This window comes from Python bivittatus, unplaced genomic scaffold (assembly GCF_059951505.1).
Source record: "Python bivittatus isolate LINGU-HERP-01145 unplaced genomic scaffold, Pbiv_v1 ctg000060_np1212, whole genome shotgun sequence".
In the NCBI taxonomy this organism is placed as follows: Eukaryota; Metazoa; Chordata; class Lepidosauria; order Squamata; family Pythonidae; genus Python; species Python bivittatus.
Window position 1 is genome coordinate 10165555 of NW_028277044.1, and position 25010 is coordinate 10190564.

The following is a 25010-nucleotide window of genomic DNA, read 5'->3' on the forward strand; positions in this document are numbered from 1 at the left end:
GAACTAAATATGGTAAAGCATTTTTTTTTTTTTATTCTGAGAAAGTTTCAAAGAAAGAACAAACATTTCCATCCACCCCAAGATTATTCTTACAGTTGACTGGCTGTCAGAAAAATTGGATATACTGTATGGTGGAGCCAATCTGAGTCTTTCTTCAGCTCCTGGTTTTGTTTTGTTTTTCTAGAAGCAAGGGGACCAGGGAATTTTGTTTGAGTTCTAAATAATAAAATTCTTCTCAACCACAACCTTAGTGGTACTAACAAGTCAATAGTGGTGACCATAATGTAGCAACAGATCACTGGAGCGGCCTTTTTTTTTTCTGTAGCCCAGATAGGTTTTGCATTTGGCTTTCCATTTGTAATTTTTTACATTCCTAGAGTGTTGGGTGTCTGACAGTGACAGGGTGACATCTCCAGAAAGACTAGAGCCAAACGTTGGCCACTTTTTTTTATTACTGAACGTTTCAGTTGTATATTTGTTTTTTGTTTGCTTGTTTGTTTTTTGGTTCAAAATAGCTGCGTTGCCCTGTGGAAATAGTACCCCAATTTTGTAGTTTGGGGCTGCAGAAAAAAAGTCTATGAAATATTATGCCAACAAAAATTAACAGTTTTGCCACCATATATTGGTTGGGTGCTCTGGACTTCCTAGGTTGCTCATACCTATAGTACCTGTATTACACATAGTTGATTTTCCCTTTTAGATCTGTGATTCCTTGATTGGAAACTGTATGGATATATTTCTTTCTGCTAAAATGTTTTGTATGGCCCAATCCCATAAAGATCTTGGTCAGACAATATTAATACTAAATGCTGACCACTAATATACTGTCAGTGGTTTCAGAAATATGTAAGAGATCATTCTGTCGATGATATACGACTGATCTCCTTCATTCTTCAAAATTTGTCCTTGAGATGTCAGACCAGTGACCAGGTCGTAGCAGCAGAGGCTCTGAGTATCCAAACACTCATTATGGGCAAATCTTTTGGGTTCCTTGGTGAGAGAGAAGAGGAAGACAGACACTTTGGCTGGGCGCAGAAAGCACTGTCCCATTCCCCTCTAAGTAAGGGCAAACTTAAAATGGTCAACATGTTCTGACATGGTATCTTTTGCTCTAGATGCCGAAAGGCAAGTACACTTAGCCGAAAGAGAACAATTGATTACCACGTCCATTAATGTTGCTGAAGTACAAGACTACAGTACAAGCGCTGTAGGAACATTATGTCTTTTTGAGAGAAAAGGCAGACCACCTTTATTCCCTAATGCCTCTAAATTCCATGCTCTCACTTGGTTTCTTGACAAACAAGAAATAAATAGAAGCTTATGGTTGCCATGGCTACCATCTACAGCATTCTCTAGCCCATTTTTCTCATCTTGCAAGGCCTCTTATATTTTGTTTTCAAGTGAATGCTGGCTTCTAAAATCAGATTTTGTAACATATAATATTTCTTCTTTTTCTTTTTCCGTGATTTCTAATTTTTGAGATTATGTTCAAACTAAACATATGGAATATGCCTTGCATTTTCAAACTGTTTTAGAATCTTAGTATTTTTGTGCACTGTGCTTTCTGTGTTTGGGAAGAAATAGTTTCATAGGGTATAGCTACTTTAGGAAATAGAGATGTATTCTGATTAATACCACACTCAAATTAAAGATGTGAAGCCTCTCCTGGGAAAAAAAAAAAATCTAGAAAAATTTAGGTTTTTTTCTGATTTTTTTTCCAGAGACTTTTTTTTTAGAAAATGGGAATAATATATTTAAAAAGAGCCTTTTCTTAATATTCTTGCTTTAAACAACACATGACATGGTTAAAATGTGAAATAAATGGATCTGTGTTGAACATATACCAATATAAACATAGACTAACTTATAAAGGGATCTAGAATCTTGTTTCAATACAGGCAAATCTCCAGTCTTCAGGAATTCATGAAAATTATAAAATATTACAAAAACTATAGGATCCAAGATTGAATCTTCAGATACTACTTTAGATTCAGAAAATGAAACTGATTAGATAATGTTTAATATGGTAGGAAGTTATTCTGCATTTTGTCCTTCTAACCCCCACCCCCATTTTTTTCCTATATATTAGTGCTTTCTGAATCCGTTAGATGTGGTCAGAGGTGGATGTCAAAAAAGTCAAGATGGCAGCCACAGCCATATAATCAAAGCCCTGTCCCTTTTTTACATGCATTACAACAACATAAAAAAGGTGGGGCTTTGATGACATAGTTGTGGCCACCATCTTGACTTTTTTGACCCCACCATTCAGACAATGTTCCAAAGAGTGAGGGAAGAGGGCTGAATATATCGGGACATGAAACAAGTTCTGTTGTAGCTTTTCCCTGAGCTGATCTGGATAATATATCTTAGAGATGATATATTGATTAAGGGAGCAAAATATTCTGTTTCTTAGCTATTTGATATTTAATATTTGCCAAGCTATACATTGGACCTAAAAGTAAGACATTGCTACTGAACAACCATGATTAGTACCATTAATCTTAAAAACAATTAGAATAAACCTGAAGAGTTCTCTACACACACATACACACATAAATTAATTCAAAAAAACTCCCCATTTGCATAAATCTGCAGGTCTCATTTTCACAGCTGTTAGTTGTTCTGTCAGCAAGATAGCTGCATTTCTGATTCCTTTTAGCATAACTGGTGGGAAGTATATCTTTCAACTAAAAATATCTTGCTCTGAAACAAAGATTGCTACTTTCCAAAGTTAAAATCACCATATACAGCTGTATTATCTTAAAACTAATGTTTTTCCAATGCAGAGGTTGTCACTTACAGGAAACGTTTTAATTATCCTGGAACACTGTTAGAATGAAGCATATTTTAAATGGTGGTTTTGAGTTTCTTAGAGGAAAAGATGATACCTTTCAAAAATGTTCAAAAATCAATGCAGCATCATTTAATATTGCAACCAGATAGTTACCACTAACGAATAATGTAAATTATATTAGTCTTCTTTTCTCTGTCTTACTATACGATCCAAAGATCCAAAACATTCAGATCGGTAGAAAGATTCAGTCAGTTTAGACCAGTGTTGTGCAAACTTGGCCACTTTAAGATGAGTGGACTTCAACTCCCAGAATTCCCCAGCCAGTATGGCTGGCTGAGGAATTCTGGGAGTTGAAGTCCACTCATCTTAAAGTGGCCAAGTTTGCACAACACTGGTTTAGACTATGTTGGTTAGGCTGAGAATCACATTGTGATCTGCATTCAAATGCAGATACAGAGTTGAGTTCAGAGTTAGCGCTTACAGCTGAATGGAGGCCGGTTATGATTAAAGTCTATCTGAAAGTAATATCTGTGCCACACTAGAAGATATAAATTTGAGAATAGAAACTTGGGAAACTTTTTTCTACATCTGACAAATAGTACATGGAAAACGCTGATGAAATATAGCCTGCTAGCTATAGATACAATGAGGAAGGGTACTTAACTGTGGTTTTACAATTGTACTTCTGAAATGCAGTAGTGTTCCTTGGATTTTACAAAGTTTTGTTGCTGATGATTCTGTGATGTGTTTTGGATTAAAAAGCATGATGATATTTGGGATATTAGGAACCCCAGTTAATAAAGAGAAGCATATAGTTTATACCAATAATACCATCAGAGCAGGATGCCAAAAGCCAACCATTAATTCATTAACCAGATTGTCACTATGGTCACAAGGGTTGGTATTGATATGGTGCTTATTTCAGTGAAGGATATCCAACTGGGTTGTTCGTTTATGTTTTGATTTAGGCTTTCATGTCAATGTTTCAAATCTTGACCCAGGAAGGATGGGTAGATGTCATGGACCAGACTCTTAATGCTGTGGGTCATATGTGGGCACCTGTTGTTGCTATTTACTTCATATTATATCATCTTTTTGCTACCCTGGTAAGTTGCATGCACTATATGCATATATGCATTTTCAAAACACCTTTCATGCTAACTCATGAGTGCAAAACTAAGGCTGAACCCAAACATTTATTTGAACAAGCCAGAGCAGTAGCTCATCTAGCATAGCATTGTCAGTAGACCACCAAGGATTCATGTGAGAATTTGTCCCAGCCCTATCAAAAGATGGCAGGAATTGAAAGGTGAACCTACTGCATACTAAATATGTGTTCTATCACTACTTTATGTTACATGCAGAGTAGCTGGGCTTGCAGGGCAGAAACAGCACAAAGGAAGAATTGCTTTTCTCTCTCTTCCTCTGCTGATCAGTTCTCCCATGCAATTGCTTCTGGGCATTTTAAGTTTACTTTTACAGAAGAAAAACTGAGGAGTCCTTGGGGTTCTCTGAGCTTGTTTGTTTTCTTGCAAACATTTCGTTACCCAGCTAGGTAAGAAGAAAAATTGTCAGGGAGAGAGCGGTCAGGAACAGGAGGAACTGAACATTCTTCCTTCTGATTGATCCTCTACAGTACATGCTTCTCTCTACTTCTTGCATTATTACACCAATTGCAGATTGGGAGCTAGTATTTCTCAAGATAACATCTAGCTTAACTTTGTATTGCCTTCCTATTTGGACTTCGGCAGAAGCCCTCTTCGTGCTTTGAATATCTCATGTCCTGCTTAGAGATACTCAGAAATAGCAATAAGCAACACGCCCTATTTGCTTCATGCAGTTAATGTTCTCACCAAGTACATAGGCCAACAGTGCTGATCAATGTTGGAGGAAGAAGAAACTTGAGTTCTGCCCCACCCCAAGAATACATCATTACTAGCTGGGCTTCATCACCAAGCCATCATTTTTATTTTGTAAAAAACTTTTACTGATAGTTGAGTTAAGGACTTGTCTGGGCATCACTTTTAATTTTATTATTGTTTTGCTTTTACTTGCTGTAATAAATAGTATTGTTTTAATTTATTACTGCCACTTTGGGCAAAGATTACTACTTGGATCCTAGAAATGGATAACCAGTGAGACAAGTGCCTGTGCAGAATTATGTGGCACATACAACTTACCTTTTTAGCGCATGGATTTTCCTTGTGAATAAAGGCAGCTGTGTTAATTGCCTTGATGTGTTGGAATGAATCTGGAGTTCAGGTTCATAACATGTGGTGATCTGTGTAAAAAAAATACAAGGTGTTTTTAAACAAGACCATGCTTCCTCTTTAATCTAACAGAGTAGTTGTTAACATCTAGGATCACAGCAAAACAAAGTTCATAATGAAGCGAGAACATACATTTATCATGCAAAGACTTTCTATAGTTTCATTGCATTGCAGCCTTCCCTTAACTGTAATTAAACTGAAAGCTAATAAAAGACTTGGGGCAACAGCTGATAATTAGAAGTTAGTACAATGCTTTCCTATTTTATGATGTCCAAATGAGCACATGGGAAATGTCATTACACTATGGCATACTAACATAAGAAGCAAACCAACAATTAATTTGACATATATATATATATATATATATATATATATATATATATATAAACAAACTATGAGGTTCTGTTCCCAGCATATTTTGCAGTAGTTTGCAGAAGCCAAACGACCTTTGGATTGCACACATGCAGTGAAGGGATGCAGTTTTAGCAGATCTTCATTGCTTGATACTTCTGGGATGTAGAACAGGTTCCTTTTATAAGAAAGAAAGTCTCCATTCCAGTGGAACATATGTAAAAAAAATCTCATTAAGCTGAAGTAACATAAGGATTAATGATATCTAGTGCAGGTTTGGCAACTGCAAAAATATCCTCCTCTACCAATTCAATCCAGTAAGGGAAAAATGGTTCCTTTTTTTGCCTAAAGTATAGTTATCCCTCATCTAGGATACAAATTCAGTTTTCTAGAGCTTATATTCTCTAGCTATTGTCTATTCTGGAGACAAATATCCTTTTAAAGAGTACAGATTTTCCCCCATCCCCTTTTCAACATACATATTTCCCCAGTATATACATATGTCTATGCATATACATGTACAAATGCTTACTTTAATAATACCACTATTCAGAATTGTTGGCCAGGGGGAGCAAATGCTGAAAACCACGTTAGGGAAGCTCCAACCCTTTTGCATGCACATCATGACATCACAGGTACATATGAAAAGGACAGAATTGGAGGATGTCCAGGATGGCACGACAACACTATCATCATTTTAACAAAAGCACTGGATCCTGAGGATGTCCCTGTCATGATTAATAGTTATTTAGCACTGCTATAAACCTTCAGTAACCATCACAAAAAAAACTCTAGGAATAGCGACAGAGACACAAGCAATAAAGCAGCAGGAAAACATTGCAGCAAATGATAACTTTCAGAACTCAGTACAAGAAGGCGGGTAAAGTTCAAAAGTGCTAATTGTATGCACTTGGAAACAGATTCTGTAGAGAGCTGAGATAAATGAATAGTTTTCACAGCAGAGGCTAAACCGAAGTTACATTTGAAAAGCAAAAACTGTGTTAGGAGCCAAGTCTATTATTAAAACTCAAAAGGGAATGGTGGAAGTTAAATAATAAGTTGAGGTTTAACTGTTCTTTTGTGATCATGCTCAAGATTTGTTTTTGACATTCAGTAAAAATCTTCATTCTGTGCCTGTCATTCTCAGCCGCAGAATCAGCTTAAACTGCACTATATTTTGCACCTCCTGCACAATTCTTTGATCAAATCTTGGAACAGTTTTTCATTAAGCTTTTAGTTGGAGCAGTGGCCTGAAGGAGGACTGAGTTTTATGTATGTGTATGTGTATATGTACGTATGTACTATATGTATGCATGCATGTATATGTGTGTGCGTGTATATATAAGCAACCCATAAAATCTGTATCCAAAAATCTACAGTCAGGTCCAGAAATATTGGGACATCGACACAATTCTAACATCTTTGGCTCTATACACCACCACAATGGATTTGGGATGAAACAAACACAATGTGTGTTAACTGCAGACTGTCAGCTTGAATTTGAGGGTATGTACATCCAACTCAGGTGAACGGTGTAGGAATTACAACAGTTTGCATATGTGCCTCCCACTTGTTAAGGGACCAAAAGTAATGGGACAGAATAATAATCATACATCAAACTTTCCCTTTTTAATACTTGGTTGCAAATCCGTTGCAGTCAATCACAGCCTGAAGTCTGGAACGCATAGACATCACCAGACGCTGGGTTTCATCCCTGGTGATGCTCTGCCAGGCCTCTACTGCAACTGTCTTCAGTTCCTGCTTGTTCTTGGGGCATTTTCCCTTCAGTTTTGTCTTCAGCAAGTGAAATGCATGCTCAATGGGATTCAGGTCAGGTGATTGACTTGGCCATTGCATAACATTCCACTTCTGTCCCTTCAAAAACTCTTTGGTTGCTTTTGCAGTATGCTTTGGGTCATTGTCCATCTGTACTGTGAAGCGCTGTCCAATGAGTTCTGTAGCATTTGGCTGAATGTGAGCAGATAATATTGCCCGAAACACTGCAGAATTCATCCTGCTACTTTTGTCAGCAGTCACATCATCAATAAATACAAGAGAACCAGTTCCATTAGCAGCCATACATGCCCACGCCATGACACTACCACCACCATGCTTCACTGATGAGGTAGTATGCTTAGGATCATGACCCGTTCCTTTCCTTCTCCATACTCTTCTCTTCCCATCACTCTAGTACAAGTTGATCTTGGTCTCATCTGTCCATAGGATGTTGTTCCAGAACTGTGAAGGCTTTTTTAGATGTCGTTTGGCAAACTCTAATCTGGCCTTCCTGTTTTTGAGGCTCACCAATGGTTTACATCTTGTGGTGAACCCTCTGTATTCACTCTGGTGAAGTCTTCTTTTGATTGTTGACTTTGACACACATACACCTACCTCCTGGAGAGTGTTCTTGATCTGGCCAACTGTTGTGAAGGGTGTTTTCTTCACCAGGGAAAGGATTCTTCGGTCATCCACCACAGTTGTTGTTCGTTGTCTCCCGGGTCTTTTGGTGTTGCTGAGCTCACCGGTGCGTTCCTTCTTTTTGAGAATGTTCCAAACAGTTGTTTTGGCCACGCCTAATGTTCTTGCTATCTCTCTGATGGGTTTGTTTTGTTTCTTCAGCCTAATGATGGCTTGCTTCACTGATAGTGACAGCTCTTTGGATCTCATCTTGAGAGTTGACAGCAACAGATTCCACATGCAAATAGCACACTTGAAATGAACTCTGGGCCTTTTATCTGCACATTGTAATTGGGGTACTGAGGGGATATCACACACCTGGCCATGGAACAGCTGAGAAGCCAATTGTCCCATTACTTTTGGTCCCTTAACAAGTGGGAGGCACATATGCAAACTGTTGTAATTCCTACACCGTTCACCTGAGTTGGATGTACATACCCTCAAATTAAAGCTGACAGTCTGCAGTTAACGCACATTGTGTTTGTTTCATTCCAAATCCATTGTGGTGGTGTATAGAGCCAAAGATGTTAGGATTGTGTCGATGTCCCAATATTTCTGGACCTGACTGTAAATGGTCTGCACATATCTCCCTCCTCTATTTTGGATTTTTTTTTTTTTTTGTCATGTTTACTTCACTAAAAGGATGTTACTTTATTAAAAAAATGTTAGGTATTCAGTTCTGTTTTTTTTTTAATTTTTGTAGATTCTGCTGAGCTTGTTTGTTGCTGTAATTCTAGACAACTTGGAACTTGATGAAGATCTAAAGAAACTTAAACAAGTAAGGTTGTTCATGTTGAATGTTATTTACACCAAAGCCATACTGTGATGTGTTCTCATCTCTCTTGAAAATGTAGATGCCAACATTATCTTCAGAAAGTAAAATAAGTAAGAGATGTGTATAGTTTACTAAAACCTGAAATGCCCAAATATTAAAGATCAGTTGAAGAGGCGGGGGGTGGATCATCCTATGATTATATATAAAGTATTTGTTCAGCATTCAACAATTCATTCTTAATGGTGTTTAGCCCAACACCATATTTATCCAAATAATTACCTGAGAATCCAGGTGAGAGTATCATTTTACATTTCCTAAGTAACATAAGCACGGTGCACATGGAAGGACAGACTGCCTGAGCAGACTATGAGCACTTGTGCTCCTTCCTCCCCCTCCTTTTCTTGCCCTCCCCCATCGTCAGGACGACCCAGCTGCCAATCAAACAGCAATGTAGGGCAGCAGGAAGGGAGGCAAGATGGCTACCTGGGAGCTCTGCAGCTACAGGCTGCATGAGGAATAAACAGAGCCAAGGCCCAGGAGTAAAAATAAAGTGAAAAATTAAAAGAGAGACAGCCCTGCTGAGGAAGAGGCAACAGGAAAGGAGGCAGCCACTGAGAAAACTAGGGAGAGGGAGGCGTTTTTTCCTTCCCTTGGAGCTGGCGGAGGTAAATGTTCTCCAGCCATTTCCCTCATCTGGAACCAAGGTTGGGAAGAGGAGAAGCCCAGCCAGGAGCAAACAAGCAGAAGGGCAAAGAAAAAGTCAAGACTTTGACAGGACAGAAACCGAAACAGAAACAAAAAGAGAAAAGGCAGATCAAATTCTGTAGAAAAAGGAGTATAGGAGGGAGAATAAAGATATACAGGGATTACGACAACAGAAATAGGTCAGCAATCAACAAATGTATTAGAGATATAGAATAGAAAGATGTGAAAATATAGTGAAATTGAACTTTAAAGAACGTAGTGTAGATACAGAACCTATAGAAAATAGTTAAAATAGAATATAAGTTGTATTAAGATAAATTTCTGCACTAGTTAAAGGTGTTTATAATTTACCATTCTTCCTTTTTCTTTTTCTGGTAAGCTTTCCTTTTGTAAAATAAAAGTCCCCCTTCCAACTAACTGTACAAGTTTCCAGTTCTTTGTGTCTATTGAGCCTGGGTCAATTTGGTTATTGATGGTTCAAAAAGGAACCTGTGACAGTTCAGAAACCTGCTTGAAAACATAGATGCTTTTGAAGAAAAGCCTTGTCTCATGATTAGCAAAGTAAGCAGAAGATTGATTGATTGATTGATTGATTGATTGATTAAATTTGTGTGCCACTTACCCCCAATAACTGGGCAGCTCACAAGTAAAAAACATTTTAAAATTATGTATGGCACCTTTTATTTCCCAAGTCTCAATAAAGCCAAATAAAGAGACTTGAGACGAGGCTTCTTTAAGATAACAGATGTATATTGATCAAGACACAGCTGGGTGACCCCAATCAACACATTAACAAAAGATGTTGATGAAATCACACCTCACAAAACAAACATCAGAGGCTTTATAGACATTTAAATCTGTAATCAGATAGTACATCCCCTCATACCCATACAAGGGATTTTTGGGACGGTCTGAGCAAGTGAAAGGTGGTTCTTAGGAAGGTAAACTTAAATGTAACTTTTTCTTCTGGTTACCAAGGGAATGGCATACAAGATTTTTCTTATCTCTAGAATGTAGGGCCCCACAACTGTTGCAAACTTGGTACAACAAACAGCTTGTACTCAGCTAATTGCTTATTCGAAGACAATCGGGCATTCAGCGAAGAGATAAGGGGGAAGAAACCAGTGCTCTTTACAAAGCAGGTTAACCCTTTAGAAATAAAATAGAGTGCACTGTTACAGGTATGGTTATACATTATGTGAAGCATATATATATATAAAAGATAAAATTGTGTATATATAGAATATAAAATTGTGTATCAAAATAATGCCCTTCAATTACAATAAAAAAACAAAATAAGGAATAAAAGATAAGGTGGAAACTGAAAAAAGAATCCAAGGGGGCTTCACTCACCTCACCAAAGGCATGGGAGAAGAACCAGGTCTTCAAGTCCTTTCAAAACACCAGTAGGGTGGTGTCTGTCCAGATCTATGCAAAGCACAGAAAAAAAGTAAGAAATACTAAGCTAAAGAAACTAAAGCCAAAAAATAAGTAAAGAAAAATAAAATAACTAATCTACTTTAAGCTAACACCCTACATATATCATGCTTCTCTATACTGTTCTACCTGCACATTGTACTTACTTCTATTCCATACACTACTTCATGCATTACCTTTAGTTCGCTAAATTTCTCACCTCTCTCTTTCTGAGGATCTTATCACCTCCAGCCAGTCATGACTTTTCCACCCTTTTTCTTCTTTTCCTTCACTTATTAACTGTTCCTTCATATATTAGTTTCATGCTTTAGTCCTCACTCATTCTCTCTATATGACCAAACATCTTGTTTTATACTAGTCCCTCACTTTTGTATTCAGTCCAAAGTCATTCAGCACCCATTCATTCTTGACCCTATCTCTTCTTATTTTGCTACATAATTTAGTTTAAATTTAGATCAGTTTAAATTCTCATTGAATTCAACTTACCTTTTGTTTTCCCAGTAACACTCATTTATAAGAAACAAAAGCATGGCTTTATACCCAGACAATGTAGCGTATTTCTTGACTGCTAGTTCCTTTACTGATGATAATTGATCCTAAAGGGCAGAAGCTATCCACCATTTCAATATTTTCACTGTCAGTTCTAAAGCTACTTGCTGTACCTGAAGTCATTAGTTTGGTCTTATTTATATTTAATCTTAGTCCCTTTTTTACTCTGCTTATTGACTTTCATTACTAGAACATCCAGATCATTTTCAACTGTAGTATCGTCAAAGTAGCACACATTATTGATGTTTCTTCCTCCAGTTTTATAATCATGTCATCTTCAAAACCAGCTTCCCTCTATATACAGCATATTGATTAAATAAATAAGAAGATAGTATATAGCCTTGTCTCAGTCCTTTGCCAATATGGAGCCATTCTGTTTTGCCATGTTCTATCTGAACTGTGGCTTCCTGACCTGTAGATAGACTTCTCATGAGGACAATGAGGTGTTCTGGGATTCCATTTTCCTAAGCTTGACATGGTCAACAATCAAAAGCCTTTCTCTAATCAATGAAGCACATATTGACTTCTTTTTGGTTTTCTTTGGCTTTCTCAATTATCCAGCAGGCATCAGCAATGTCTCTTGTTCTTTAATTCTTTCTAAAACCAGCTTGAGCATCTCACATTTCCCTTTCCATGTAGGGCTATAACCTGCATTGGATGATCCTTGTTACGCATTGTTAGCATGTGAAATTAAGGATATTATATGATAGATGCACATTCTATAAAGTCTCCTTTCTTTGGTATTGGATGTAGACTGATCTCTTCCAATCTGTTGATGTTCTTCACTCATCCTTTCCAGGAATACACACACACACACACACATACACCCTTTAGCAAGATGAAGCTGCAGAGCAGGATTTAAGTAGGGGAAATAAATACTTAAGATGTAAGAAATTAAGGAATTGTTGTTTTGAAATCAATGATTGTCCAGCTGTTAAGTGACATAATAAAAAATGGTGTTTCCCTGAGGTAAACATGGTAGAATATATGGCTTTACATTGATTGTAACTCTGGACTATTCTAGAAAGTGTCCCGTGTTCTGTGTGTGCTTGTGTGTTTTAATTCAGTGGCATTTTGACTTCTCTGTAGTATGAAAGATGGTCTGGAATATAATTACTTCATTTTCGCCAGCCCCATTTTCATAACAGAAATTGTTTTGCATCACTGTAGAAAGAATTATTTTCCCCATCTGTAATTAAAAAAATGGAACACCAAGAGATAACTGGCTAATCTGCTGTGTTCTGATTTTTCAGAAGTGTCTTCTGCATACCAATTGGTATCACTCTTTACAGGATTCAGCTTGGTTTATTTTCATTTTCCGTTTGCCAAACCATAAAAACTAAGGCAAAAGGAAGCTCCCTTTGATAATGAGTTTTGTTTGGAAAAAATGCTTTCTCGTCAACTTTTTCCAGCCATTCATTATTTCCAAGGGAATCACCTGCAGAACAAAACTGTGGTTGTTCTCTTAAGCCTATGTCAAAGATCACAAAATCTGCCAAACTAAAGTACCCATTAATTTAAACATAAAAATAGTAACCATACTTGAAAGCACTTGCTGTTTGAGAACTATGTAAGTGCTTCACAATCACAAAATATCTTGAATCTGGGAAAGGAAGTGGTAACTATGTTACTCTAGCATTAGTACAAATAGTGCAGGAACCATTGCAATAAATATGTTCTAACTATACTTAAGAGTCACTGGGACCAGTACATTGTGATAGCAAATTAAAAGCATCATGTTCTGCTACTATCATAAGTATGTGATAGTACTGTGATAAGTCATATATCACAAATGGAAAGTCTGTTACTTTAATTATTCTGATCTTATGTTGTCATTTAAATGTCCTTAATTTTCATTATCTTGTCTAAGCCTTCCTTCATCAGATTAATCTCTTTTTCCTTTCCCAGTATGCTGTCTGTGTTATCTATTCTAGAGCCCAAAAAGGCAAAGGTATCTGTCACCTTCACATCTTTACCATCAACTGTAAATTCATTAAGTGTACAGATTGTATTATTTTTGTCTTCTTGATATTTAGTATTAACCCAGATTTTTCACTTTTCATTTTTACTTTCATAATGAACTCTTCTAAGTCTTCTTTACTTTCAGCTAGTAAAATAGTATCATCTCCAGTTATCTCTTTGCTGTATAGTTTAATATGCCTCCTTGTCTCAGTGCCTTGACTCTTCTGAACCAGTCAGTTTCTCTAAATTCTGTTCCTATAACAGTTTCTTGAACAATAAGGAAAATCAGTTAAGGTTTCAGCTAAGCAATTCACTCTAAAGCATAGCATGTTGCAAAAAATATCTTCACATCTATACAGTGGCCTTATCTTGGCCCTAACAATTATGATTCCAGAGAAACAGAAATGAGTCTGGAGCTTTCAATCATTCCATCTTCAAACACTTGATATCAGGCATTAAGCAGAGTTGGACCTACTTAGCAATTGAATGGGAAGAGCAAATCTGAAGCTTTCATGCTTCCTCTTTTGACAGGTCCCAACCCCCATTGTATACTTAAACCTAAGACCAGTCAAGAAATACTTAATTTCACAGAGTATAGGTTTTCATAGCTGGTCTTTATTGGTGAAATGACTTGCAGGTACTTCCATGTGACACAATATAAGCTGACATTTCACTAGCTGTGCTGCTAGTTTCTTCAGATCAGATCTAAAACTGAACTGGGCAGCAGATGTCACGTCAAGTTCAGTTTCAGATCAGCTTTGAAGAAGCAAGCAGTATGGTTAGAGAAATGTCAGCACATATTCATTGTTTTACACAGCATTACCCAGGAGTTATTTTATTATTATTTATTATATTTCTTTGACTAAATAAACATTTTAAAACATGGGTAAAGACTAATAAATTCTACCTGCATCACACAGAAAAGAGTTTATCTGAGAAGAGGCCTTATGATCTTCAGAGTCAGAAGCAACCATTTCTAACTATAATGAAACCAAGATGGTGAAAAGTGCATTACAACATCGTGATGCAAGTTCTATCCTTCCATGATGTCACAATGCAAGTTTCAGCATTTGCTCTCCTTACCCCATTCCTGCAGACACCTATGTCCAAGTCATCATCCATTTCTTCCTATCCAGCTCACATTCTTTTTTATTATATTTTTTCAAAGTTTTATTCTTTCGGGAAATATCTGTCCTCTTACCCAACCTTTCACACCTCTCAATCTTTTTCTTCTCTCACTACTCATACGCAATTTATGTTCTGCAGTACCCATAACTATGTGTACCAACTTTTTCTCTGTATAAATATATTAACCCATTTTGGCTAATAACTTTGTTTTCCCCTCAACTTTATATAACAGTGCACACAGAGATGACACACAATGACCTTATATTTCCCAGCACTGTTTCCTTTTAAACTTTTCTTTGTTTTGCAGTTATCATTTTCTACACACACACACACACACACACACACACACACACCAAATTGCTTACTGGCTCTACCTGGTACCCCAACAGTGTGTAAGATTAGACACAGGACTACTCCTAACTATTGTGAATACATTTGTCACAATATGGTGAAACAGATCATAGTCACAGCTGTCAGTACAAGAACACATTCACTACACACAGATTTCATTGTGTGTGTGTAAATTCCCCAATTATGCCACTTGGCATCATTTCTTAAAATATCTTAGATACCAGAGCTAGGAAAGAGCAGAGAGGAAGTTTAGTTGTTCTTCAAAACTTCCAGAAGTCCATCATAGAGGGTCCTAGCCTAACTTCTCGTGGGGGGTTGTTCCAGAAAGTAGGTACCATGATGGAGAAGCAGCATTTTCTGGCTTCACCTCCCTTCACCTCTCATAGAAGTAGAATATGGCTAAAAGAATATCAGAGCGATCCACTGTCACACTTCTATTGCAAGTTACAGGACTGTGCTAAGAGACATTAACTTTTAGCCCTACTCCAGGGTACTATTCTATTAATACTGCAAGTTGCAGGAAAGGCCTAGGCTGATTTAAATGTACATTAAAAAGATAGTGCAGCAGAAATGTACCGGGGGATATGTTAAAGCAGGGGATCCTGCCATTGATGCAAGCCATTCATAAAGTCAGAAAACATACATTTCAGAGGTACACTGCGACAATTTCTGGAAAGAATCTGCTTGTCTGTAGATGAATATAAATATTCAATATAAATACATCTTAAGTCTTAGCATCTCTTCTTCAAAAATTAGCTAATCACAAATAAATGCTGCCTTTGGAACTTATATACTATTAGCATAGGATGTGTCAGTTTCCTTCAGTTTGATTCCTATGTGCAAATAGAGATGTTTCCTTTACGTATACAGGGTCTGAATTGTCATTTAATAAAAAATAGACTTTTAGCCTACTGCAGTTATGCAGAAGCTTTCCACATTTTGAATAGACAAATAGGCCATATCTGTGTCATGACAGATAGGAATCAATAAGCAGTGCTCTCTGAACAAGGAAATGAAGTGACAGGAAAAGGTTACCTGTCTGAAGCTTGCTGAGGGGGTGGGATTTTTTTGTTGAAAAGGTGCCAAATAGTTTTGAGGGAATGAGGAGAAAATGAATTAATGAATATGCAAGCACAATAGGTTTTCAAGTTTTATTAACAAATGTGACATGGACAGACTTTTACGGTCTCCTTCTGTTAACAAATATTGAAGAGACTCGCTTTTTTCTCTTTCTCAATCCATTCAGAAATTTAGAGGCATGTCACTTTGGATTCTATAATATTTCTTTGTTCTACAATTTTACTTGGAAATCAGTCCTACTGAACTGAATAATACTTACTGTAAGTAAAGATTTACACTGTCAGGATGTGAAATCAGTAAAGCAACTTAAATTATTTAGAAAATAATGAGTGTGTGGCAAGCATATTTCCTTGCAGAACTCTCATCCCCTCTACTGTCTCTAGGGGTAAAAGGAAAAGAGCTTTAGAAAATAGTTATTAGTGAATAACTAACTTCAGTGGCAATCTTCAGATTGTAGGATACTTTTTTTTCCCCCCCTGCCTTAGCACAAAATGAACGCAGCCAGCATCATCCTAATGGCTTTTAGAAGATTATACTCTTCATTCTCATCTATTCTTTAATGTGTTTCTTTGGAGAATCTTTTCTTGCTTAATGAATAGAAAAACAGTTTCTTTTAATGTGTTTTATGAAGGACGGTTTATCCCTTGATCTAACAAGGTAGGAACATATAAAATGAATGCTCCCACAGGGGTGTTGAGACTAAACCATATCCTCAGGTAAACCTTCAGAAATTAAATTCAGATGCATGCCTGAATTAAAATTCAAATGTATGTTTGAAGAGCACTTAGCTATAAACTGTCAATCTGTAGACTAGTATAAAATCCTCGTGCACAAAAACTTTAAAAAGAGAAATGCATGGTTTTAGTAAAGGATGAATTTCAAATTAAATTATTTTAATCAAAGACTTGGGAAGTTCTAAATAGACCACTGGTAATACTATCATTTTATAAAATGATGGTATTACCAGTCCATAAAGAATTTCACAAATATCAATGTAGTACTTATTTCAGTATTAACACAAATCATCTAACTCACATCCGTGAAGGTACATTGAAGTGATCAGCATGAGAAGAAGGTTATTTTTACTTTGGTTCTTAAATGTTGCTATATGTTAAACTGATGTTTCTGGCGGCATTGCAAAAAAAGAAAAGAAAACTGTAACATCTTTAGGTAAAGTGTTCTGTTACAGCATTCAGCTTACTTAGATTTTTTTTTAAGAGCTAGTGAAAGAACATGCTATTTTTATAAATACTGCCAGACACTACTGCTGCCACTGGATACAGTTTAGATGAATATACTCCAGGAGTTCACAGCTTTGGGGATTTTTTTCCTCGAATATTTCCTTGTGAACGCCTAGATCTTTAATGTACCTGCATAGTTTTGAACTGAAACAAATCCAATACTTTCAAAAAGAATAATTAAATTGAAAAGGAAGCAAAGAAGTTTCTTAGTGTTAGTACCCAGATAGTACTTTCCTACTCAGGCAATGTAGGGTTAAACCAGGAGTACCTGAATAAAGCAGGCATCTAGTTCTCCATTTTTATTCCTTGGTCACTGTCTATTTGTACAGAAACTTTCTAATGCTAACAGCATTTCTCTTTCCTCTTGTTTCAAAGAAGGAATGTCACTTTAGTTATGCAACAGCCAAGTTCAAGTATGGGAAGAAATAGCATTCAATTTAGTCCTATATTATCATTGATAATATCACTGTGCAGGTGTGTTTGGTGCCTCTGGTTATCATAAAATGTTTTAAAGTTCCCCAAATCTGAGCAAGAATCTTTATCTCAAATTAGCCAATTTTTGTGAAGTTTTTAAGTATGTATTTATATTTTCATAGTCAATAAGAAAGTGGGAAAGGCAGTAATGAGGTACAACCTCAAAAATGACAGAATGATCTCAGTGCGTATCCAAGGCAAACCATTCAGCATCACAGTCATCCAAATCTATGCCCCAACCACTGATGCCGAAGAAGCTGAAGTTGACCGCTTCTATGAAGACCTACAACATCTTCTAGAACTAGCACCAAAAAAAGATGTCCTTTTCATCATAGGGGATTGGAATGCTAAAGTAGGAAGTCAAGGAGTAATCGGAATAACAGGCAAGTTTGGCCTTGGAGTACAAAATGAAGCAGGGCAAAGGCTAATAGAGTTCTGTCAAGAGAACAAGCTAGTCATAGCAAACACTCTTTTCCAACAACACAAGAGACGACTCTACACATGGACATCACCAGATGGTCAATACCGAAACCAGATTGATTACATACTTTGCAGCCAAAGATGGAGAAGCTCTATACAGACAGCAAAAACAAGACCAGGAGCTGACTGTGGTTCAGATCATGAGCTTCTTACTGCAAAATGTAGGCTTAAATTGAAGAATGTAGGGAAAACCACTAGACCACTCAGGTATGACTTAGATCATATTCCTTGTGAGTACACAGTGAAGGTGATGAATAGATTTAGAGGATTAGATTTGGTAGACAGAGTGCCTGAAGAACTATGGACGGAGGTCTGTAACATTGTACAGGAGGCAGCAACTAAAACCATCCCAAAGAAAAAGAAATGCAAGAAAGCAAAATGGCTGTCTGATGAGGCTTTACAAATAGCTGTGGAAAGAAGGAATGTGAAAAGCAGGGGTGAAAGGGAAAGATATAAGCAACTGAATGCAGATTTCCAGAGAATAGCAAGGAGAGATAAGAAGGCCTTCTTAAATGAACAATGCAAAGAAATCGAGGAAAACAATAGAATGGGGAAGACTAGAGATCTCTTCAAGAAAATTGGAGATATCAAAGGAACATTTAGTGCAAAGATGGGCATGATAAAGGACAAAAAAGGCAGGGACCTAACAGAAGCAGAAGAGATTAAGAAGAGGTGGCAAGAATACACAGAAGAACTATACAAGAAAGATCTTAATGTCCCTGAAGTCCATGCTGGTGTGGTCACTGACCTTGAGCCAGACATCCTAGAGAGTGAAGTCAAGTGGGCCTTAGGAAGCATTGCTAACAACAAAGCTAGTGGAGATGACAGTATCCCAGCTGAGTTATTTAAAATACTAAAAGATGATGGTGTTAAAGTGCTGCACTCAATATGCCAGCAAGTTTGGAAAATGCAACAGTGGTCACGGGATTGGAAAAGGTCAGTTTACGTTCCAATTCCAAAGAAGGGCAATGCCAAAGAATGCTCAAACTATCGCACAATTGCACTCATTTCATATGCTGGCAAGGTCATGCTCAAAATCCCACAAGCTAGGCTTCAGCAGTACGTGAACCGAGAACTACTGGATGTACAAGCTGGGTTTCGAAGAGGCAGAGGAACTAGAGATCAAATTGCCAACATTCGCTGGATCATGGAGAAAGCACGAGAGTTCCAGAAAAACATCTACTTCTGCTTCATTGACTATGCAAAAGCCTTTGATTGTATGGATCACAACAAACTGTCGCAAATTCTTAAAGAGATGGGGGTACCAGACCATCTTACCTGTCTCCTGAGAAATCTATATGTGGGCCAAGAAGCAACAGTTAGAACCAGTCACGGAGCAACCGATTGGTTCAAAATAGGGAAAGGAGTATGACAAGGCTGTATACTGTCACCCTGCTTATTTAACCTATATGCAGAATACATCATGAGAAATGCCAGGCTGGAAGAATCACAAGCCGGAATTAAGATTGCAGGGAGAATCATCAATAACCTCAGATATGCAGATGATACCATCCTAATGGCAGAAAGTGAAGAAGAACTAAAGAGCCTCTTGATGAGGGTGAAAGAGGAGAGTGCGAAAGCTGGCTTGAAACTCAACATTAAAACCATAAAGGACCATAAAGAAGGCTGAGCGCCGAAGAATTGATGCCTTTGAACTGTGGTGCTGGAGAAGACTCTTAAGAGTCCCCTGGACTGCTAGGAGGTCAAACCAGTCAATCTTAAAGGAAATCAACCCTGATTGCTCATTGGAAGGATTGATAATGAAGTTCAAGCTCAGATACTTTGGTCACCTAATGCAAAGAGAGGACTCTTTGGAAAAGACCCTGATGCTGGGAAAGATTGAAGGCAAAAGGTGAAGAGGACAGCAGAGGATGAGATGGTTAGATAGCATCACTGAAGCAATGAGCATGAAACTGAGCAAACTCAGGGAGGCAGTGAAGGACAGGAAGGCCTGGCATGATATGGTTCATGACGAGAATGGACATGACTTAACAACTGAACAACAACAAATTTATATTTACATGGTGCAGCCTGCTGATATTGTTGTGGTTCAGTCATTCAGTCACTTCTGACTCTTTGTTAACCAGTAGAATTACTTTGCAAGGATTGCCTGTTCCCAGTGGCTTCATATAGTCCATGCTTGTGTCTTCAGGGATAATATCTAGCCTCTAGTCTTCGATCAGCCTCTTTTTCTATTACCTTCAGGGTAATAAAAAGTGTCAGGGTCCTTTCCAATGACTCTTGCCATTGCATTGTGCATCCAAAATATTTAAACTTTGGTTTCATTAATAATGCTTCAGTGAGCAGACTGAGTTTACTTCAACCAGCATGAATGATTTGTTCTTCTTGCCATTCAAGACATTGTGGGAGGACAGCCATATTAGACTATGGTGGCAGGCTCAAATGGAGTCTGGTAATATCTTTTCCAACTAACACATTTTATTAGCAGGCCTAAGCTTTTGGGGACGACAGGTTGGTTATATAGAGGCCAGTTATGATAACATGCCTATATAAAGCTTATAAAATGTGTTAATTGGAAAAGATTCTACAAGACTCCTTCTGATTTTTAGTTGTTCAAGGTATCTCAAAAATGCTTTCCAGTGCCAAATTCAAAGGCTTTTTTTTTTAATTCAGTCTTTCTGATGGTCGAGCTTTCACAGTCATACATTACAACTGGGTACACTATCTCTTGACAATACTTATTTTAGTTGGCAGTTGATATCTCTGCATTTTGCTGTTTTGTATAGATCTGTGCTAGTCTTTCTGCCTAGTAGCAGATATCTTTTTATTTCATGGCTATAGTTACCATTCCTGAGAATTTTGAGCCAAGGAAGTTACACTCTGTTCCTAGCCTACTGTACCATCTAGGAATTTTGCTGTTCCCAGTGACTCTGAATTTAGTTACTTTGGGAGTCATCAGAATACATGACATTCTGAATAAAGGGTACACAAGACTACATCGTTTAAACTGAATATTTCCTGCATACCCAGTTTGAACGGAATATTACACTTAGTTTGATCTTATATATTGTAAGGAGGAAGCCAAGAACAGTTTCTTGATTTGGGAATAGACTTTAAAAAATCACAGTACTTTGACACTTATCTAAGTCTGAAAGGAGATTCTCATGCTAAAAGCTGCTTCTGACTGCAGAATGTAATGCAAACCTACTGCTACTTCATAGGAAGTCATTTTATTGTTTGTTATTCTTGACTAGTGGAAACAAGCTGTCTTTGAAATTCTAGCACTGCCTAGAAGTCAGTTTAAAATTCCTGAAATGTGCTGCATTCTATTCTGTTCTAAAAATAATATGTAGATCCTGGCAGAACGAGATACCCTTTAGGCTATAACATAAACAGTGCATTTCAAGGCAAAACACCACCAGTGAAAATGTCACAAGCAGCAGCTCTTTACTCCCCTATTCCTACCCAACTTGATTCTGATACTTGATAAAGCGGGAACTGACAACAGAGACATTTTGCAAGGCACTACACTAGTTTATTTTTCTACCATAAACATTCAATGCATTATAAGTATTATTTTATCTGATACTAAGCCTAGCCCAGATTGTTTTTCAGTCTCAGGCAGAAGAGAAATATGCTTTTGACTGCATCGTAAAAATATTTTTTCTACACAATGCACCACTTTGAATGCAGACCTCTTGAGGAACAGACATGGAGGTTTGTGGGGGTGTGGGATTATCATAATATGTAAAGTAATTTGCCCCATGCTGAGTGGGAATCCCAAGGAAGACTGTCAAGTGCAGTGTATGCTGACAGTATCGTATAAATAATTACTTCTTTAGGAAAGGCTTCTGCTAAACCTTCTTAAGTTCTGACTAAACAAAGAAGCCAAATGAGTTAGCAAACTATGAGTGTATGCAGTCAAAGTATATAAACAACCAAAATGGAATCTGATGCAAGGCAAGAGGGTGAGTTCTACTATGTATGTAGTACTACCTTTTAAGTATATTAAGTTTATCTTGAACAACTGCAACAATAAAATAATAACAATAAAATTGTTGCAGATGACCCTAGAGGAAGCAGTTTCAGTCTGGGATTTAATACAGAGACAGCCTTGATCACACCTGTAGATGACCTGGGATGGAGGTAGTGCATCCCTCCTTGTGCTCCTTGATCTCTCAGCGGTTTTTGATACCATTGACCACAGATGATTCCAGAGTTTGGGAGTCAGTGTCACAATTTCATGGTGGTTCTCCTCCTTCCTTCAGAGCTGGTTCCAGCCAATGTTGGCTGTGGGGGGTAAAGGTCATTCCCTAGGCGTTCCTCTGTGAGGTGCTCTTATGACCCTGCTAGACTCATCTTCTGATAAGGAAGAGGAATTAGTGCCAGGAGCTTCTATAGTCCTGGAGGGGGTGATTCCAGCAATATTGAAACTAATAACTCCACTCTGGCTGAGCCCCCAGGACTCCCTGCCTGCATCCACTGACAGTGTGTCTGACTCTGAGGCTCACCCACCCAATCCAAAGCAGGGGCATGTTTTAAAATACAACAGCAGAGGGCTGAGCTCCGCAGGTCAGATAGACTGGCCAAGAAGCAGGCTGACAGGAGAGTAGACTCCAATGTATAATGTGCCTCAGTTGTACTGTACATGTGAGTGGTGGCTCAGCATGGCTTATTTATTGGCCTCACTCCCTGAGAGAAAACACTGAGAACAACTTTTTGAGCCTCAGCATTGTTGTGTTTACCTTGTCATGCCATGCTTTGAATCTGGATTCAACCTCACAATGTCTCTCATCTGTTCCCTTGGATTTGTCACTTGTTTATTGGTTTCCTGGTCTCAACTCATGCCCAGTCTTGACTACGTTACAATTGCTGTCTTTAGCTTTAGGTAAAAAGGACTTTTTGCCACTAAAAGTTATTCCTAAGTTTGCTTATCTCTGGACTGTGGCAGGTATCCAGCTTGCTATTTCGCTGGCTGGCAGCCAGCACTGCCGGCACAGAAAAGGTGCAGAGGATTCAACGCTCTGTCTCCTCTTGTTCAACATCTGTGCGAAACTGTTGGATGAGGTCATCCTCAAGCCTTGGGTTTACTATCATCGGTATGCTGATGATACCCATATCTATCAACCCCAGGCTAGCCAAGTGAGGCTGTCAAGGTTCTGTCCCAGTGCTTGGAGGCTGTGCAGGCCTGGATGGGGAGGAACTGATTCCAACTCAACCCTATCAAAATTGAATGGCCGTGGATATTAGGGCCAACTGGATCTGGAAATATTCTATCCTTAACCATCCACATCAAAGAGTGGCGTGCAATCTGGCAGTCTTCCTGGATTCACAGCTCCTGCTTAACAGCAGGTGGTAGCTGTGGCAGGAAGGCCTTTGCACGACCCCATCTGGTGTACCACTTGTGCCCTTTCCTGGATTGGGAGGTCCTTCAACAATTACTCATGGCCTAGTTATCTCATGACTGTACTGTGCAATGTGTTCTACATGGGTCTGATCTTGAAGATCACTCATAAGCTGCAGTGGGTCCTGAATGAAGCAGCACAGGCCGTGATGGGCAAGCCTCATGAGATTCTCTCTGAGATCCATGTATGTCAGCCTCACTAGGTAGACCAGACCATGAAATCAACTCCACAAATTGTCTACAGCTACTTTTATTGAGATTGCCTATAATAACAGGATCTTCCGAGACTGATTGTGCTGTACCTCCTCCTCCTTCTTACAGTTCAGTGAGTTAGGAAAGTGTCTATCTGAGCTGCCTCCAAATGTTATCTGGACATTTTGGACTTAAAAAATGTGTTAGCCGCTGTTGCCTAGGCAAAGCTTCTGCATATCTCCATCAAGGTCATCTTCCTTACTCTCTACAGTGTGGCTCCCACTCTGATGGAATTCTAAAAAAGCCCTAAAATCCTGGCTGTTCTCCCAGGCCTTAGGTCAAAGTGGTTGGGACCCTTGTCAGATATGTTTGCATGTGTGGATGTTGTTGGCCAGATTCTCCATCCTGTTCTTTATTTCTTTATTCTCTTTTTTATAATTATTTTTTATATTGCATCCTCAACCTTGTTTGGTTTTATTGTGAGCTGCCCAGAATCAGTCTGGAGTTGGGTGGTGCCTAAAATTGAATAAATTAAATTAAATTAAGATAGATAATATATCCTAATCCCAATTAGGATTAGGATTATAATAGGATAATGTATCCTATTATAATCCTAATCCTAATTAGGATCCTATATAATTAGGATACAATGAGATTTGGTTACGCAGAACAATCCTAACAAATATTAGGATTATAATAGGATAATGTATCCTATTATAATCCTAATATTTGTTAGGATTGTTCTGAGTAACCAAATCTCATTGTTAAAGCCCTCTAAGCCCGCAACATGAGGACAAGCAGTCTAACATGTGGTGGAATCACTTTCTGTCATGCTTCCTTCCCCCAGAAAAAAGTATTCCTGTCAAATCTCTTGCAGCATCATTTACATAGAATGTCCTTATACTCATAAAAGAATTTTAAAATATTGGGGAGAATTGAGTCTGTATTGCTAGGTTCTTCATTGATGCTTCGCTGAAGAAGACCTTGCTACTGGCCATCTTCATCCCCATCTGCTTACTTTGAACCACGTATCTGAGAAGACTGCATGAACTGAAACATGCCATTTTTTGTCTCATAAAAGAGGGAGAGAGACGCACCACCACCACATTTATCATGAGATTTGTATCAAACTTGTTAAAACTGTTTGCAAGTCAGCTGGAGACTTTCATCTAAATCTACATCTGCCAGTCATGCTGAATAACTGAGGAAAAGCCATGACAACATTACAATGAGGGATTCACTGTATAATTCTTTCTAGTTCCTTTTCCTCTACCACTCTGTATTCAGTGTCATGATCATGACAGTTCTCTCCCACACTGTTACATTTAAGTATCTGATGTTGCAAACAACAGTCAACAAAGGAGATGCAAACAACCCCTGTTTGCTTTTTCTTGCAACT

At 38.0% G+C, this 25010-nt stretch overlaps 1 protein-coding gene across 1 annotated transcript in view; it reads left to right on the plus strand.

The window, feature by feature from the left end:
- NALCN (sodium leak channel, non-selective) overlaps window positions 1-25010 on the plus strand; it is a 205993-nt gene that overhangs the window by 122063 nt on the left and 58920 nt on the right. The window contains exons 14-15 of the mRNA XM_088136486.1: window positions 3763-3900; window positions 8576-8650. Of these exons, the coding sequence (XP_087992612.1) occupies window positions 3763-3900; window positions 8576-8650 (213 nt within the window). The remainder of the gene's footprint in view (window positions 1-3762; window positions 3901-8575; window positions 8651-25010) is intronic.